The sequence below is a fragment of the Melitaea cinxia genome, chromosome 8 (assembly GCF_905220565.1).
Source record: "Melitaea cinxia chromosome 8, ilMelCinx1.1, whole genome shotgun sequence".
NCBI lineage: Eukaryota > Metazoa > Arthropoda > Insecta > Lepidoptera > Nymphalidae > Melitaea > Melitaea cinxia.
The window spans coordinates 10,389,924-10,406,171 of record NC_059401.1 but is presented as its reverse complement, the minus strand read 5'-3'; the positions used below and the strand labels follow the sequence as shown (position 1 = coordinate 10,406,171).

The following is a 16,248-nucleotide window of genomic DNA, read 5'->3' as shown; positions in this document are numbered from 1 at the left end:
TAAAATCTCATAGCTGGGCTTCTTTCTCTATTTCGGAGATTTGGAGTTTAATCAACCAGCACCTTGCTGCTTCACTGTGGGTTGATGAATAATTTACATAATACGAGTAACAATCTCTACCAACAACACAGTCTGTGACTTAAACTGGGGCCAACAGCTTTACATGATCTCTGAGACTCGGTGGGGAGATCTACGTGATTCATATATTCTTCCTGATAATGGCGTCTTAAAATTATTAGTACGAATTCCATATAAAGTATTTTTTTCAGCTTTTATTTCTAACAAGTCTAGAGAAATTAAATTAATGTTATTTAATGATGTATATCTTCTACTATTAGCCTGTCCCGCTTTGGCACGGATATTTAACAAAAATTGGACCGATTTCAACAAATTTTGTTTTAATCGAAAGGTGGTGTGTGCCAATTGGTCCCATTTAAATTTATTTGAGATCTAACAACTACTTTTCGAGTTATATCTAATAATGCGTTTCTACTTGACGCTTTTTTCGTCGACCTACGTTGTATTATACCGCATAACTTTCTACTAGATGTACCGATTTTGATAATTATTTTTTTGTTGGAAAGAAGATATCCCTAGTTTGGTACCATGATAAGGAAACCAGGATCTGATGATAGGATCCCAGAGAAATCGAGGGAAACTCTCGAAAATACGCAATAACTTTTTACTGGGTATACCGATTTTGATAATTTTTGATTTAATCGAAAGCTGATGTTTATCATGTGGTCACATATAAATTTTATCGAGATCTGATAACTATTTTTTTGAGTAATCTTTGATAACGCGTAGTTACTTGACTATTTTCTCGTCGATCTACGTTGTATTACTCGTCGATGTAATTGAAGTCGGTTTTTTTTTTCGTTTGCGAGCAAACACAATTATCGTAAATAATGATGTATTGTGGAAAGTCATAGTACATTATTTTCTTCTAACATCAATAGTTTTGAAACTCTTCAGCCTGTAATATCCCACTACTGGGCATAGACCTCTTTCCCCATGTAGGAGAAGGATAAGAGCTTGATCCACCACGCTGCTCCAATGCGGGTTGGCGGATATATTCCCTACTAATGATCCGAATCGAGTAACGATCGCTATCAGCCGGCCTAGCATGCATACAACGAGATATCTCTTGACGAGAGAGAGAGATAATGTCTACATCGAGTATTTTCTCGATTACCCTAACATGCGCACTACGAGAGACAAAATTCTCTTCCGAAGACTTCGCCTTGTCGAGTAGAGAAACATTATCAACCATAATCACAACTGAATATCATTCTTATTTCTTATGTCGTAAAGTTGAATTTACAAGGTTATTGACCAATCGTGCCAAACCGGGATGAGCCAACGTTTGTATAATTTCAAACGAGTGACACATGTTTTATTTAACAATGTTCTCGGCCTTTTGGCTAAGATAAAAAGTGTATATCTAATTTAAAAAATCTAATATGGATAATAAAACGGCGTAAGTAAATGAATTTAATTATATATGTAAAACAATATGCTCGTGTTGTGCTTTATATCTTGTCGCACATTAGATATTTGTAATTCTATCACGCATTGTTTTTTTTTAATTTTTAAAATTTTTTGATTTTTTGAATTTTTTTTTTTTTGATTATTGATTTTACTTTTATTCTATTTAATTTTATTTTTACTTATTGATTTTTTTAATATAATTTTGTTTTGTTTTTTATTCTGAATGTTGTCTTGTCTTGTTGTACTAACCCAATATGGACTTATACTTTGGTCTGAAATAAAGTATTATTATTATTATTATTTAGAATAAGAAGCAACAGGACGCAAATACGTTTTTTGTGTCATTATATGGCACACTTCACTCGACTTTTCGCGTTTCCCGCTCTTCGTATACCGAAATTATATAATTATAATAGGGAAACGCCATGGTATACAAAAAATAGGCACCCGGTTTTATTTATTTTTTATTTATCGTCTTTCTCGTCGATAATATTGAAAACGAGAAGTTTCTCTTCCTAAAACGACAAAATTCGACAAAATTACGATGTCATGTTAGCTTCCGTAGAGATAAATATCACAGATCACTAAAATTTAATGATTATCTCTTCTATTGACGTAACGAGAAGAGTATCGCGTGCACGCATGTTAGCTACTGTAGACATAGAGAGATAATACGAAAAAAGGGGTAGACAAAATTTTGTCGTGGCGCGCATGCTAGGCCTGTCTAATAACAGTTGAATTGAGAACCACCTCTTCTTTACACATCAGGTAAAAATTATTGTTTTAAATGTGTTAGTTGCTAAGAAATTAAAGATATTTTCATATAAAAACAGATATAATACTATTATAGATACATCACTGAGCATCATTTATCTAAAATTGTTAGCTACTTCTATACATTTTCATTTTGAAAAGTTTACTTTTTTTCAGCATTATCTTTGTATTTTTATTCTCAATACAATGTTGCAATGTTGGTAATCACTTAGTAACAAATTATTTAAAGGTTTTAGATATATCTGTGCATTAGAAGAAAATATTACATATTCTTATTATTATCTTCCAGACTATTTCGTTTCTTTGCTTTTGTTTTTGAACCATTCGATACAGGCAGGGACTCGTAGGCGTAGAAAGAATGTCTTATATCCGTATCATTTTCATATTCGAGAAGTTTTCGAAGTAAAAATTTTCTTTCATCCTTAACAATTTGTATATTTTCTTGAATTTTAGCAACTTCATCGCATAACGCAGCATTCTCCTGTAATACAATTACGATTGAGATTAAAACTTATGGTTTCATAAATTAACATAACATACCAACAAATTAAAGGGCTTACTATAATTAAACTTTTAACTTGTAATTTCATAAAATGATATTTTTTACGATATTTTTTAGTTTGCTTTTCATTTTGACAATTGTTCATTACTATTCACAAAAGTATATACGCTTAATTTCAAGCAACAAAACTTGGTTTATCGTATATGTGCAAAATTACAATCAATTTAAAAAAACACATAATTTATTGACAAAATTTTGTAACCAAAGAGTTTTTAACAAAGAGTACATTATGGGCACAGACGGGGCACAGAGTACATTGTAATCAGTGTGACCAGGTTTCATTTAACGAATCTACTGCTTGTGGAGGTTAAAAACTACTAAATTCTACCAAAAGAGAACGAGAAAATACTATAAATCTATTACTACATTTCTTTGCTGTTGTGTTACAACGAAGAAACCTAATGTTGTTCTCTTGATTATAACGATAAAACAGTAAAATGAACAAAGAAAACACCATAAATTACATAAATCAATATTTATTGCTTGAAATTAAAATCTACAGAAATATAAGTATTTTTAAATTGTGATCGAGTTATGGTTTTTCTTCTTTATGTTGGGTAACATTGTCATAAAGCTGTTTGAGTCCATTAATTTTCTTTACAACTCATTCTAATTTTTATTGAAATTTTGTGTTTCACTCGGAATTAATAACTGTGGGAAGCCTCTACATTCCAAGGACAATAATATTCATTCATTAATAAAAGGCTCATATAAAATGCCTCTGGGAAGTACCACATATGTACAGTTAAATTAAAGTACAGTTATCTTTAGTATTTGCAGACTCGTTTTCCTTCTAATAAAATCATACATATTGTTGTTAAATTTCTTTATGTGCCTTTTTGTGCCTTCAAATGAGTAGCAATCAGTTACTTCGGATTTAACCGATTGCTACTCATTTGAAGATTTAATGTGTAAAGTCAATATTTTGATGCGTTTTCATAATATTTATAGCACAAAATAATCTTTCCACGGTGGCGCTGTAAGCACAAAATTTCTTCAGCAATTAGCACAATTCACACAAAGGTCTAACATTTGTGAATGCTTGAAATGTTTTAGAATATCCCGAAAATATGTTTTGGAGAATGTTGTACATGGTTAATTTTGTACAAGTTTTGTACATGATTTCCCCGTGTATTAAATATGAATGTCAATCATATAAGACTGGTTGGGTCTCGGGGAATTCCTTCAAATCCCGATAAGAGTAGATCCTGCCATCCTGCTACCATTGTGTATTATTATTTAGTGGTCATCAAAACATATTACATAGTGATAACGCTGAACGCTAATTGAAAAACAGTAAAAGTCTTCTCAATTCACATCAATCTGGCTTTCGTCCAGGCCATAGCACAAATTCGGCTCTTATCGACGTAACTGATGATATTCGCTTAGCCATGGAGAATAAATCGCTTACAATCCTTATACTTATTGATTTTAGTAATGCTTTCAATTCTATCGACTTCGATATCCTTCTTGGCGTACTAAAATCTATCAATACTTCTTTATCCGCGTTAGCGTGGTTTGAATCTTATCTTCGGAATCGTTCACAGCGTGTTCAAGTAAATACATCGTATTCCAACTGGTGTAACCTTACTGTGGGAGTTCCCCAAGGTGGCGTACTTTGCCCTCTTCTTTTTTCAGTTTTTATTGACTCGATCACTAAGGTCATATCTTCCAAATACCACTTATATGCTGATGATCTACAAATTTATCGCCATTGTAAGTTACATGATGTCGCGTCTGCTATTATCTCCATCAATGATGATCTAAGGCGTATTACTGAATGGGCTGATAGTTTCGGTCTTACTGTTAACCCGGGAAAGACTAAAGCATTAATCGTAGGTAGTAAACGCATTCGCTCTCGACTTGATATAGCTGAACTACCCCCTATTACCGTCGACGGCGTTCCTATTACTTTTTCCGACTCGGCTAAGAACTTAGGTGTTGTTTTTGACTCCAATCTTAACTGGGATGCTTATATCAATGAGATCAGTCGTAAGGTATACTTTTCGCTCCATTCTCTAAAAGCACTACAAAATTTTTTACCCTTCAAGACTAAAGTTTCTCTTGTGCAAACTCTCATACATCCGATCATTGATTACGCCGATGTCACTTGCTTAGATACCACCGAAGAATTGCTTAACAGACTTGAGCGACTACAAAATTTATGCTTGCGTTTCATTTTCGGCTTAAAAAAATATGATCATGTAAGTCACTTTCGTAAACAGCTTCAATGGCTACCTATCCGCCATCGTAAAAATTTTAGAATACTTTGTTTCCTTTTTAAGACTCTTTTTAATCCTCGTTCTCCTTCGTATCTACGGGACCGCTTTTCTTTCTCTCACGACGATGATTCTCCGTGCAGATCACTTAAACGTTCTCTTCTTCAGACCCACCGTACCGATTTTTATTCTTACTCCTTTACTGTACATTCCGTTAGACTTTGGAATTCCCTACCATATGAAATTCGCGATTGCAAAACACTATCGCTATTTAAGAAAAGAGTGAGAAAATTCTACCTTAATCAATCCTAGTCTAAAATCAATTTAATTAAGTGTCCTTATGCGTATTGGAATTTATTATCGTATGTATTATATTATGTATCGTATATGTGTATGCGTGTATGTATAAGTATCGTATTATTTGTGTATAAATTATTATGTATTTATATTATATTTTTATTATCTATATGTTTAGATTGTACACGCTAATTTTGCGACTGTTTTATAAGTTTCCTGTAGCAGGACTACTGGAAGAGATTCCATCATGGGATAAGTAGTGCCTTTGTACCAGCATTGTTTATAAGAGCTATTTCCTTTTGCTTTCCTAGTGTACATAAATTGTTAAATAAAATAAATAAATAAATAAAAATTGGGAATGAAACAGAAAACAGGGTTATCAAGGCTAAAACAGTAGGGTTATATCGCTTTTTACACACATTTGCTATATGGCACAAACACTATACAACAAGTTCAAGCCGTGAACAAGCTGTTTGAAAGCAACAATGTTGATCCTACAAAACTTTACAAATATTTGTGTGCATTGATTCAATTTACACTACGTCGTATTTTGAATCCAACTGTGAGAGTCGATATTTTTAGACAAAATAAAGAAAACTATTTGGAACCAAAACCATAGATGGGATATGCCTTTGAAACAAAATTACAGGAATAGCACGTTCAGCCTGAAGTGGAAAATAATTTACGTAAAAGTTGCTTGGATTACACACTGGAACTTGTAACGGAACTGTAAAAGTACTTGAGAACATATCTTTATTTTCGTATAATAATAATAATAATAATAATACTCGTTGGCAACACTACTGTGGACACCGGGCTCCTATGCTGGGCTCTGTGATTAATGTCAACATTTACCGGCATATGCTGATGTTTTTGTTTATTTCTTGAATTAATATTATTGAGAGTAAAAATCATGTCTATTTTATCAGAATACAAACATTTATTTCCTATAGACAGTATCCAAAAAGTTTGTGATCTATTCGAAGAGCAATTGCGTAGTAATAAAGAACCAGATTTGGCGTTGTTTTCAATCATCATTGGGGCCATCGAAAATAACTTAACTAACGTTAAAAATAGTGATAAAGATGCTAATTTAGCATTAAATAAGTTTGTGAAGATGAAATTTCCTACTGTTGAATGGGATGAAGTTAAAACACTTTACGAACGATTTGTATCATTAATGCGTAGTGGCGTTGATACAAAGTTACTTAGTGGAGATTTAGCTACTCGCGATCTCGTAAAAAGAGTCGCCGATGTTGTTTGGAATTCGTTAACACGAAGTTATTATAAGGACAGAGCACATCTCCAATCAATTTATAGTTTTTTAACAGGCAATAAGTTAGACTGCTTTGGAGTTGCTTTTGCTGTCACGGCAGGCTGTCAAGTATTGGGCAAAAATGATGTGCATCTTGCATTATCAGAAGATCATGCCTGGGTAGTATTCGGAAAAGATGGAGTTCACACTGCTGAAGTAAGCTATTACTGATTAAGAAAACATTTAAGAACAACTTTGTGAACATAACAAATATTATATTGGATAGAAGTTTGGTTTATTTGTCAAAATAAATCGTTTTCATTATCTTACAATTATAAAATTAAATATTAATTTTTTAAGTGAGATTTATTTTCATCAGGTAACTTGGCATGGCAAAGGTAACGAGGACAAGAGAGGTAGATCTGTTGGAGATGGAGTACTTGCGCGATCATGGTTATATGTAGCCGGGAAGCCAGTAATATGCACGAGAATAATGGAGCTGGCTGCATTAGTTTCCTCAATAAACCCAACCTTAACACCTACAATTGATGTCCATGAAGTAGCCCTTTTGCAACACAGACTACTTTGGCTACTTTATGAGAAAGGTAAAAAGTCAGTCATATATTTACTACTTAAACGATATATATATATATATATATATATATATATATTCCGTTTTTTTGAAAGAATTATTTGGTAAACAAACCCCTGTCAATCGTAATTCACGTTTTTTCCACTTTTATCACTCACTTTCACAACACATCAGCTTACAGATATTTGTTAAACTCCATTTACTATTTATTTCACTAAAAACAAATATCAATTTAACATTTTAAACACATAAAAACTACTAAAATACGAATTCCGAGATTACAGATAACTAATATATTTGAATATGACATTTCAATATATTTTTTTAAAAGGCAAATAAGGATGTGGTCATAATATTTTTAGAGATGAATGAGTATCAGTGAATAAATAGTATGAGCGATATTCTTTACCTATATTTTAAATTTTTACGAATTATAATTTGTCAAATAAAATGTGTAAAAAAAAAAAATAAAAATAAAAAGTAAAGCGATTTGTTTTTTGTTATTGTTTTTATTTTTTCATGTTGCGCACAAAAAAATGCTTACAAAATATTGCAAATGTCAATCTTTTATGGTAGTATTCATTGTAAAGGTTTTATTTTATATTATGAATATTTCTGAATATCAATTTCACCCTGAACATATTTAACGCTATCCCATATAATATTAAAGTATACCACATACACACACACACACATTTCAACCTATCGCAGTCCACTGCTGGACATTATTATTTATTATTATTATTAAACCTTTATTGCGGATATAGTTAACTATGTTTCTTACAATTCATGTTGATCGACAATATTACAAAAAGGGTACATGCTAACGTATATCTGCGTGTCTTTGGGACACAAAGGCCTCCTCCAACTCCTTCCACTTCTCTCGGGACAATGCAGCCCTCTGCCATAATGGGCCTGCAACCCTTCTGATCTCGTCTGACCATCGCTTCCTTTGTCTTCCTCTCTTTCTTCTGGTGTGAAATCGAGGGGTCCACAGGGACACATCCCTCGTCCATTTATCTCCAGTGTCTCTGAGCATGTGGCCTACCCACCTCCATTTTAGGGTTTTTTAATATGACATCTTCCACCTTTGTTGTTTTTCTTATATCCTCCGCCCCTTTGTGATCTCGTTTAGTGTAACCCATTATGCTTCGTTCCATAGCCCTCTGACAAGTAACGAGTTTTTGGCCTTGTTTTTGTGTTGTTGCCCATGTTTGGCACCCGTATGTGAGTATTGGTAGTATACAGATGTTGTATATTTTTCTTTTTATGGCCATGTTATAATACTGTTTGCCTTTCAACACTTCTTTCAAGGTCCAGAATCCCTTCCATGAGTTGGCAATCCGTCTTTCTATCTCAGAGTCCATTTGGTCGTTAAATGCAATAATTTGGCCCAAGTAAATATAGGAATTTACATATTCTATTTCTTCCTCCTCTATTTTGATGTTTATTCGGGATCTATTTGATATTATTTTGGTCTTTGTTTTATTCATTGTTAGTCCCACCTTTTTACTCTCTTGGGCCAGATCTCGGAGCATGGTCTGCAGATTTTCTGGGTTATCACATATGAGTACTATGTCATCAGCGAATCTTAGGTGGTTCAAGTACGTTCCACTGATGTTAATTCCAAAAAGGTCCCATTCTAGCTTTCTGAAGACCTCCTCTAATACAGACGAGAAAAGCTTTGGTGAGAGTGGGTCTCCCTGTCTCACGCCTCTGCGTATAGGGAACATCTTCCCTTCTGTTTCTAGCTTTATTCTTTCTATACTGTTTGAGTATACGTTTTTTATAAGCCTTATATATTTATTATCAACTCCTTGAGTTTTTAGAGCTTCCCATATGCAATGGTGTTCTACGGAGTCAAATGCCTTGTTATAATCCACAAATGCCATATACAGTGGACTGCTGGACATAGGCCTCCCCAAGTACGCGCCAGACATCCCGGTCTTCCGCAATCCTCATCCAGCCTACACTAGCAATCTTACGTAGATCGTCGGTCCAACGGGCCGGAGGACGGCCCACACTGCGTTTGCCAACACGCGGTCTCCACTCTAGGACGGGTCTAGACGGGTGTCTACTCCAACGGCCATCGGTCCTGCGATACAGATGACTAGCCCACTGCCACTTCAACTTGCCAATTCTATGGGTTATGTCGGTCACTTTCGTTCTCTCGCATATAGAATACGAACAAAGTATTGTGTTTTTAAAATTGGTCGGTTTAACAACGAAATTAGGCACTGCCTAAGAATAACCTGTCAAATTAAATTGTCTTGGATTCGATACCGTTTGTACTAATAATTATAATTTTTGACACGGTCGCGTAATCGCAACATTCCACAGATTAATTTCGTAATAGTAATAATTCGCTTTGAATTTTTCGTTTTTGAGTTCTTGTTATTAGTGAAAATATTAATACGTTAGTGATGAGTAAGTTTACTTGTGAAATATGTAACGGAGATGTATGTTTGATGAAAGTAAATAGTTCATCCAAATTCAACACGTTCGATTTTACTGATAAATTAAAAATATTCAGGTGTATCGATTTAACATATAAATAACAATGACGTTATAATTTTTCATTTATTAATAAATAAACAAGTACTTTCATTAAGCATACAATCGTAACTAATTAATAGTGTTATCAATGATTTCCCAATGATTTTCTATGTTTGACACAAACGAAATTATCAGAGTGCCGGCCTTATGAGGTCACAGTCTATCCAGTAACTGATTTGTTTGATAAATATCAGTTGGTTGCTGTAGGTATGTGTATTTGTATGCCTGCATTATCTATCTATATTTATCTATATCTATCTTCTATAATATATATAAACGCGAAAGGTCATTCATCACGAAATCTCCGAAACTATAACACCTACAAACTTGAAATTTGGCAGGTAGGCTGCTTATACGACGTAGACATCCGCTAAGAACGGATTTTACGAAACTCAACCCCTAAGGGGGTAAAATGGGGGTTGGAAGTTTGTATGAAAGTTCTATGTTTTTGGAGTAAGATGCTTGATATTTAAAATGTATGCTCTATAAATGATGAGAAACTGTTCAAATAATGTATATTTAGAAATCAACCCCCTTTTTAGGTTAAAACGGGGGATGTTAAGTTGACCCACTCATCACGAAATCTCCGAAACTATAACACATAGAAACTTGAAATTTGGCAGGTAGTTTTCTTATAGAGCGTAGACATTCGCTAAGAACGGATTTTACGAAACTCGACCCCTAAAGGGGTAAAACGGGGGTTGGAAGTTTGTATGAAAGTTCTATGTTTTTGAAGTAAGATGCTTGATATTTAAAATGTATGCTCTATAAATGACGAGGAGGTGTTCAAATAATGTATATTTAGAAATCAACTCCCTTTTGGGGTTAAAACGGGGGATGGTAGGTTGACTCACTCATCACGAAATCTCCGAAACTATAACACCTAGAAACTTGAAATTTGGCAGATAGGTTCCTTATAGAGCGTAAACATTCGTTAAGAACGGATTTTACGGAAATCGATCCCTAAAGGGGTAAAAGGGGGGTTGGAAGTTTATATGAAAGTCCTATGTTTTTGAAATCAGAGACTTGAAATTTAAAATGTGTGCTCTAAAGATAGTGAGGAGGTGTTCAAATAACGTATCTTTAGAAATCAACTCCCTTTTGGGGTTAAAACGGGGAATGGTAGGTTGACTCCCTCATTACGAAATCTCCGAAACTATAACAGCTACAAACTTGAAATTTGGCAGATAGGTTCCTTATAGAGCGTAGGCATCCGCTAAGAACGGATTTTACGAAACTCGACCCATAAGGGGGTAAAACGGGGGTTGGAAGTTTGTATGAAAGTTCTATGTTTTTGGAGTAAGATGCTTGATATTTAAAATGTATGCTCTATAAATGATGAGAAACTGTTCAAATAATGTATATTTAGAAATCAACCCCCTTTTTAGGTTAAAACGGGGGATGTTAAGTTGACCCACTCATCACGAAATCTCCGAAACTATAACACATAGAAACTTGAAATTTGGCAGGTAGTTTTCTTATAGAGCGTAGACATTCGCTAAGAACGGATTTTACGAAACTCGACCCCTAAAGGGGTAAAACGGGGGTTGGAAGTTTGTATGAAAGTTCTATGATTTTGAAGTAAGATGCTTGATATTTAAAATGTATGCTCTATAAATGACGAGGAGGTGTTCAAATAATGTATATTTAGAAATCAACTCCCTTTTGGGGTTAAAACGGGGGATGGTAGGTTGACTCACTCATCACAAAATCTCCGAAACTATAACAGCTACAAACTTGAAATTTGGCAAGTAGGTTCCTTATAGGGCGTAAACATCCGTTGAGAACGGATTTTACGAAAATCGACCCTTAAGGGGATAAAACGGGGATTGGGAGTTTGTACGAAAGTACTATGTTATTAAGGTAAGAGATTTGAAATTTAAAATGTATGCTCTATAGATGGTGAGGAAGTGTCCAAAAAATACATCGTAATCTATATATATAAAAGAGAAAGGTCACTGACTCACTCATCACGAGAACTCAAAAACCGCTGGACCATCACGTGGTTTTTAATCCATCCAGGATGGACAAAGATGAAATTTGGTACCTACCAACCTACCAGGTAGATTATAGTAAGTAGAAGTCCGCTAAGAACGGATTTTGCGATATTCCACCGCTAAGATGGTTTAATTGGGGATTATAATTTGTACGAAACATAAACAGCAGCTATAAGTTCGCCTGATAGGTTATTTATACTGCAGCCTGAAAATAAAGCTAAAAATGTGGTGTATAGAGAGGTTTTATAAAAATAACTATTAAATTATACTAATCTGTGCCTTTTCAAAAGTTACTCAGTGTGATAAGCATTTCAATTGACTGAAATAAAAAAATAGTTTGCGTTAAACATCTTAATAGTAATGCATATCTTCATAACCACGCGAACGTAGTCGCGGGCAACAGTTAGTGTATTATAAAACAAAGTCCCCAAAAGTGTATGTGATCGATTCACTCAAAATCTACTGAACGGATTTTCATGTAGTTTCACCATTGGAGAGAGGGTTCCACCATTGGCAAGAGGAAGGTTTACGGAACGGCTAAGCCGATTTTGATAAGAGATTCACTGGAAGTTTGCCGGGAAAACTTTGTGACACACTAATTTCAACGCGGGCGAAGCCGCGGGCACAGCTAGTCATAAGTATAAATGCACTTTATGTGTCCAATAATTTACTTGTCTGTTCTTGAAATTATCTAAAAGCCTTTATTCCCAACAAAATTGAAATAAATTAGGAAAAAATTGCGAGAAAGTAGGTGCAGTGTGGCTGTTCATATTTTTTTTGACTGTCTACCCTGTCTAAAAACTTTATGCACGCCACTGGTACTACCTACCTTTTTTGAAGTCGGTTAAAAAAACATCAAAATCATCACAGCGTGATCAATGAACGACCCGAAAAAAAGCTGTGAATTATTATGAATTTTGTTATGTCTTGTCTTGTATAAAATTGAGCACCACTAAATACAGATCTATGTCATTCGTAAATAATGCTTTAGCTAACAAATTCTTTTAATATTAAATTTAAATTTATTTTCTGGCAACTGAACATCGTTTGTGGAATTTTCCTAAAAATGGAAATACCACTCACCTAGAAAGCAAATATTTACTTTGCGCAATCACTTCGAAAATTCATTAATCTTATTTATGTATTCTTCAATCGATACTTGGGGTTACAATTTTATAATTGATCTTCGTGTTTACACAGCTTTAGTTACTTTTTATGTCTAAATAATTGATATTTTTGTTCACGAATCAACCTGTAACATTCACTGTATCCACTGTATCTTCATAGTATAGGCTTTCTACGTGTAGGAGAAGGGTCGGAGCTTAATCTACCAAGCTGCTCCAGTGCGGGTTGGCGGATATTTTTATTAATATTGTTAAAATATACAGTGATACAATATCATTTTATTAAAATATCTCGAAGGTAGACTTGAACGGAAATTCCCGTAGAGGAATCTGAAGGGAGATTTGAGCTCCTAGAGCGTAAATGCCACGAAAAGTCCTTTGCAAAATAAACACATTTTTTCAATATTCTTCGACGGCGTAAATGGAGCTGTTGCTAAAGTAATGAAAATTTTGCAATTTCAGGTCATTTAGACGCATATCCCATGGCTTTGGGAAATTTGGGTGATCTAGATGAATATATGAGAAAGTTCATTACAAAAGAAGCCGAACCAGAAATTCCCATTTTAAAAGATGAAATTGGTATTGTTAAATCCTGTAGTATTGCGAGGCCAGATTCAGCGTCCTTATATGCTCAGTCGATTCGTTCCTCTAGAACTTATTATGAAGATCGCCATGTATATCCATATACTTTTCAAGGCGGCTATTACCATAGGCACAAAATGTATAAAGAAGCATTTCATGCATGGGCCAGTGCTGGTGACGTCATTAGACAGTAAGAAAAATATATAGTAGTAATCTAAAAATAGTTCATGTCTAGTCATTGCTTTTAATGTTTTTTAATTTATTAACACAAACAAATTAAACTTTTAAATAAATCTATTATTATAATATATTTTGTCTTAGCTACAACTACTCAAGAGATGATGAGGAAATCTATAAAGAGTTTTCTGAGATCGCCAATGAGCTAATACCGCAATTAATGAAAGCAGAGAGTTCAGGACATTCTGCCAGATCCATTCTAAAAGACCCAGAATGTTTTGCATCTCTTTTAAGGTTTGTTTAAAATATTATGTAATAACTATTAGTCAATAAATTGGGTGTCGTTTAAAGGACACTATAAGCTCAAAATTACGAATTATTTGTCCATGTTGAGTGTTAAAACTGTTTGTTTGCGTCAAATACTTATCAATTCTCAAGACCTTATTAATAAGTTAAGGCCTTTAACGTCAAGACCAGTGTAGGAATATAGACTTTGCCTCGAAAATAATTATTTTTGGATGTATAGTTAAAGGAAACGGGAAGATTGACATTAATGTGGGTTATTGCACCGCCTCGGACCGAAAAAATTGACGCCTAGCAAAGTGGTCACGGGCCAGCTATTCTACCTATAAATTTTAATTTGTAAATGTTTTTCTTTTATTATTTAATTATTTCTTTAAATAAAGTACTATTGCCGGTTTCAGGTTTTACGACGGCATTTGTAAATGGGAAGAAGGTAGTCAGACTCCCATTCTACATATAGGCTGGGCAAAACCACTTGTGAGTACGATTTCTAAATTCGACTCAGAAGTCCGAGCGCAAGTTAATATTGTATGCAGTCCTGACAACGGTGAGCTCATTGGTGCATCGGAAAACACTGTGGAGAACGAATCCTCAGAAAACGACAAACAGAAGGATATCTGGAACAACAATGCTGATATCCCGCCAATGTCTGTGAGAGAACAGTTGACCGCAGCGGTTAATAGTCGACCTCGTGTCACGTTGTACAGCCACAAAATGGCAGCTCTAAAGCCATTATTGTTAGCCGAAAGATTAAATACTCACGCTTTGCAATTGCAATTAACGGCTCAAAGTCAACTGCAGAGGCCTCACATCCCAGTTAAGAGACGGGACGATGAAGATCACAATCCTTCAACACCAACGGCGCGAGCAAAACGAGCTCGCCGAGAACGATAAGCACTCTCTCAAAACATTATGTTTGTATATATATATTGTAGATGTATTTATTAACTATAATTTAGTATACAGTATTATAAGTAAACTATTTTTAAAATTTGCTAGAAGCTTTAAATTGAAATGTGTATTAAAATAAATAAAGAATTAATTTTATTATACTTAATTTGCTGTGGACAAGTTAGCATTATTTTAAACTTAATTTAGACTTCCTAAGTACATACAGTTGAGATTAACGTTGAGTTGAAAAAAAAGTATGTAATAAATATTAATGAGATTCAGGCACTTCCTTTTGAAGTTGTTTTCGTAGTATACATAAAGTATTTAAGGTTTCATCTTTTACATTTGATCGTAATTTGTTGCACGCTAAAACACAAGGAATTCGTATACTACGTACAGTATACAAATTACATTGTAAAACATTACATAGGGAATCCCCGGAGCTTCTTGACAACTGATTCGTTATTGCCTGATAAATAACTTCTATTGAAGGGTAAACAATAAAAACAAAACTATTCGACCAATAAATAAAGTCAATCGACCTCAAGGTACAATTGTAGTATTTTCGCGTAGTATCCTTGCTTTACGATACTACATACTACAAGTAATGAAATAATGGTACAAATAGTATAATTATACTACAAATTCCGACACTGTTCGTGTCTTACATATTGTTATGCGAATTCAGGCTAGAAAAAATAAAATCTTGCAAATCGGATTGCGGATTGTATTCCCTAACTTTGGGTAATGTTGTTTATTTATTCATTCTTCATTGTATTAATTAATATAATGTTAATGTCATAGTAATTTAAGAAATAAGTATGTGTATAGAATTACGGGGCGACATCGTAAGACGTTGAAATGCCCCCTACAATTAAATCTTTATTATTTATTAAGCTTTGTATGTTGAATAAATATAACAAAGGATACTAATGTAAGTGCTGAAATTAATTATTTTCTTACATTTCAATTTGAAACCTCTTTTATTATTTTATATATGTCTGTTATTGTTATTCGAGTTTAATCTTTAATATTATACTTATTAGGTTTATGTAAACAGTGATCGTTATTTTATTGTTAGAAATATTAAGATTTAATAAGCTTGTGATGCGTTGTATTAGCTATCTGTAACAACTGTCTCAGCTTAAACAGCGAAGAGGCTTGATGTACCTTTGTTAGGCGCAAAATAGTATTATATTTTCTGTCAGGTACCTTGTTAAAATACGTCGGTATTATCTATATATTAATACGTGAAAGAAAATCTTAGTACATCTTTTTACGAAAAATGCGTGGACGGAGGAGTCTGAAATTTCGCACACTTAAGAGTTTATATAGAGAAAGAGTGCAGAATGCTAATATATTTTTAAAATTATGTATAAAAAATACATTAAATCAATAATTAAAAAAAACATTACATACACTACCATG

General features: G+C 33.8%; 2 protein-coding genes across 2 annotated transcripts; one reads left to right on the top strand and one right to left on the bottom strand.

The window, feature by feature from the left end:
- Window positions 1-2,307: 2,307 nt before the first annotated feature.
- Window positions 2,308-3,113, bottom strand: LOC123656093 (transforming growth factor beta regulator 1). The gene is made up of 2 exons (XM_045591817.1): window positions 2,826-3,113; window positions 2,308-2,746 (listed from the first exon to the last, which is right to left on the bottom strand). Exons 1-2 carry the CDS (start codon window positions 2,910-2,912, stop codon window positions 2,528-2,530), a joined length of 306 nt encoding a protein of 101 aa, XP_045447773.1. The 5' UTR covers window positions 2,913-3,113; the 3' UTR covers window positions 2,308-2,527.
- A 3,035-nt stretch (window positions 3,114-6,148) lies between these two features.
- On the top strand, window positions 6,149-14,877 carry LOC123655777 (menin). Its single transcript, XM_045591530.1, has 5 exons — window positions 6,149-6,814; window positions 6,978-7,203; window positions 13,330-13,639; window positions 13,771-13,920; window positions 14,331-14,877. The coding sequence occupies exons 1-5, from the start codon at window positions 6,257-6,259 to the stop codon at window positions 14,821-14,823; spliced, it is 1,737 nt and encodes a 578-aa protein (XP_045447486.1). The 5' UTR covers window positions 6,149-6,256; the 3' UTR covers window positions 14,824-14,877.
- Window positions 14,878-16,248: the final 1,371 nt, after the last annotated feature.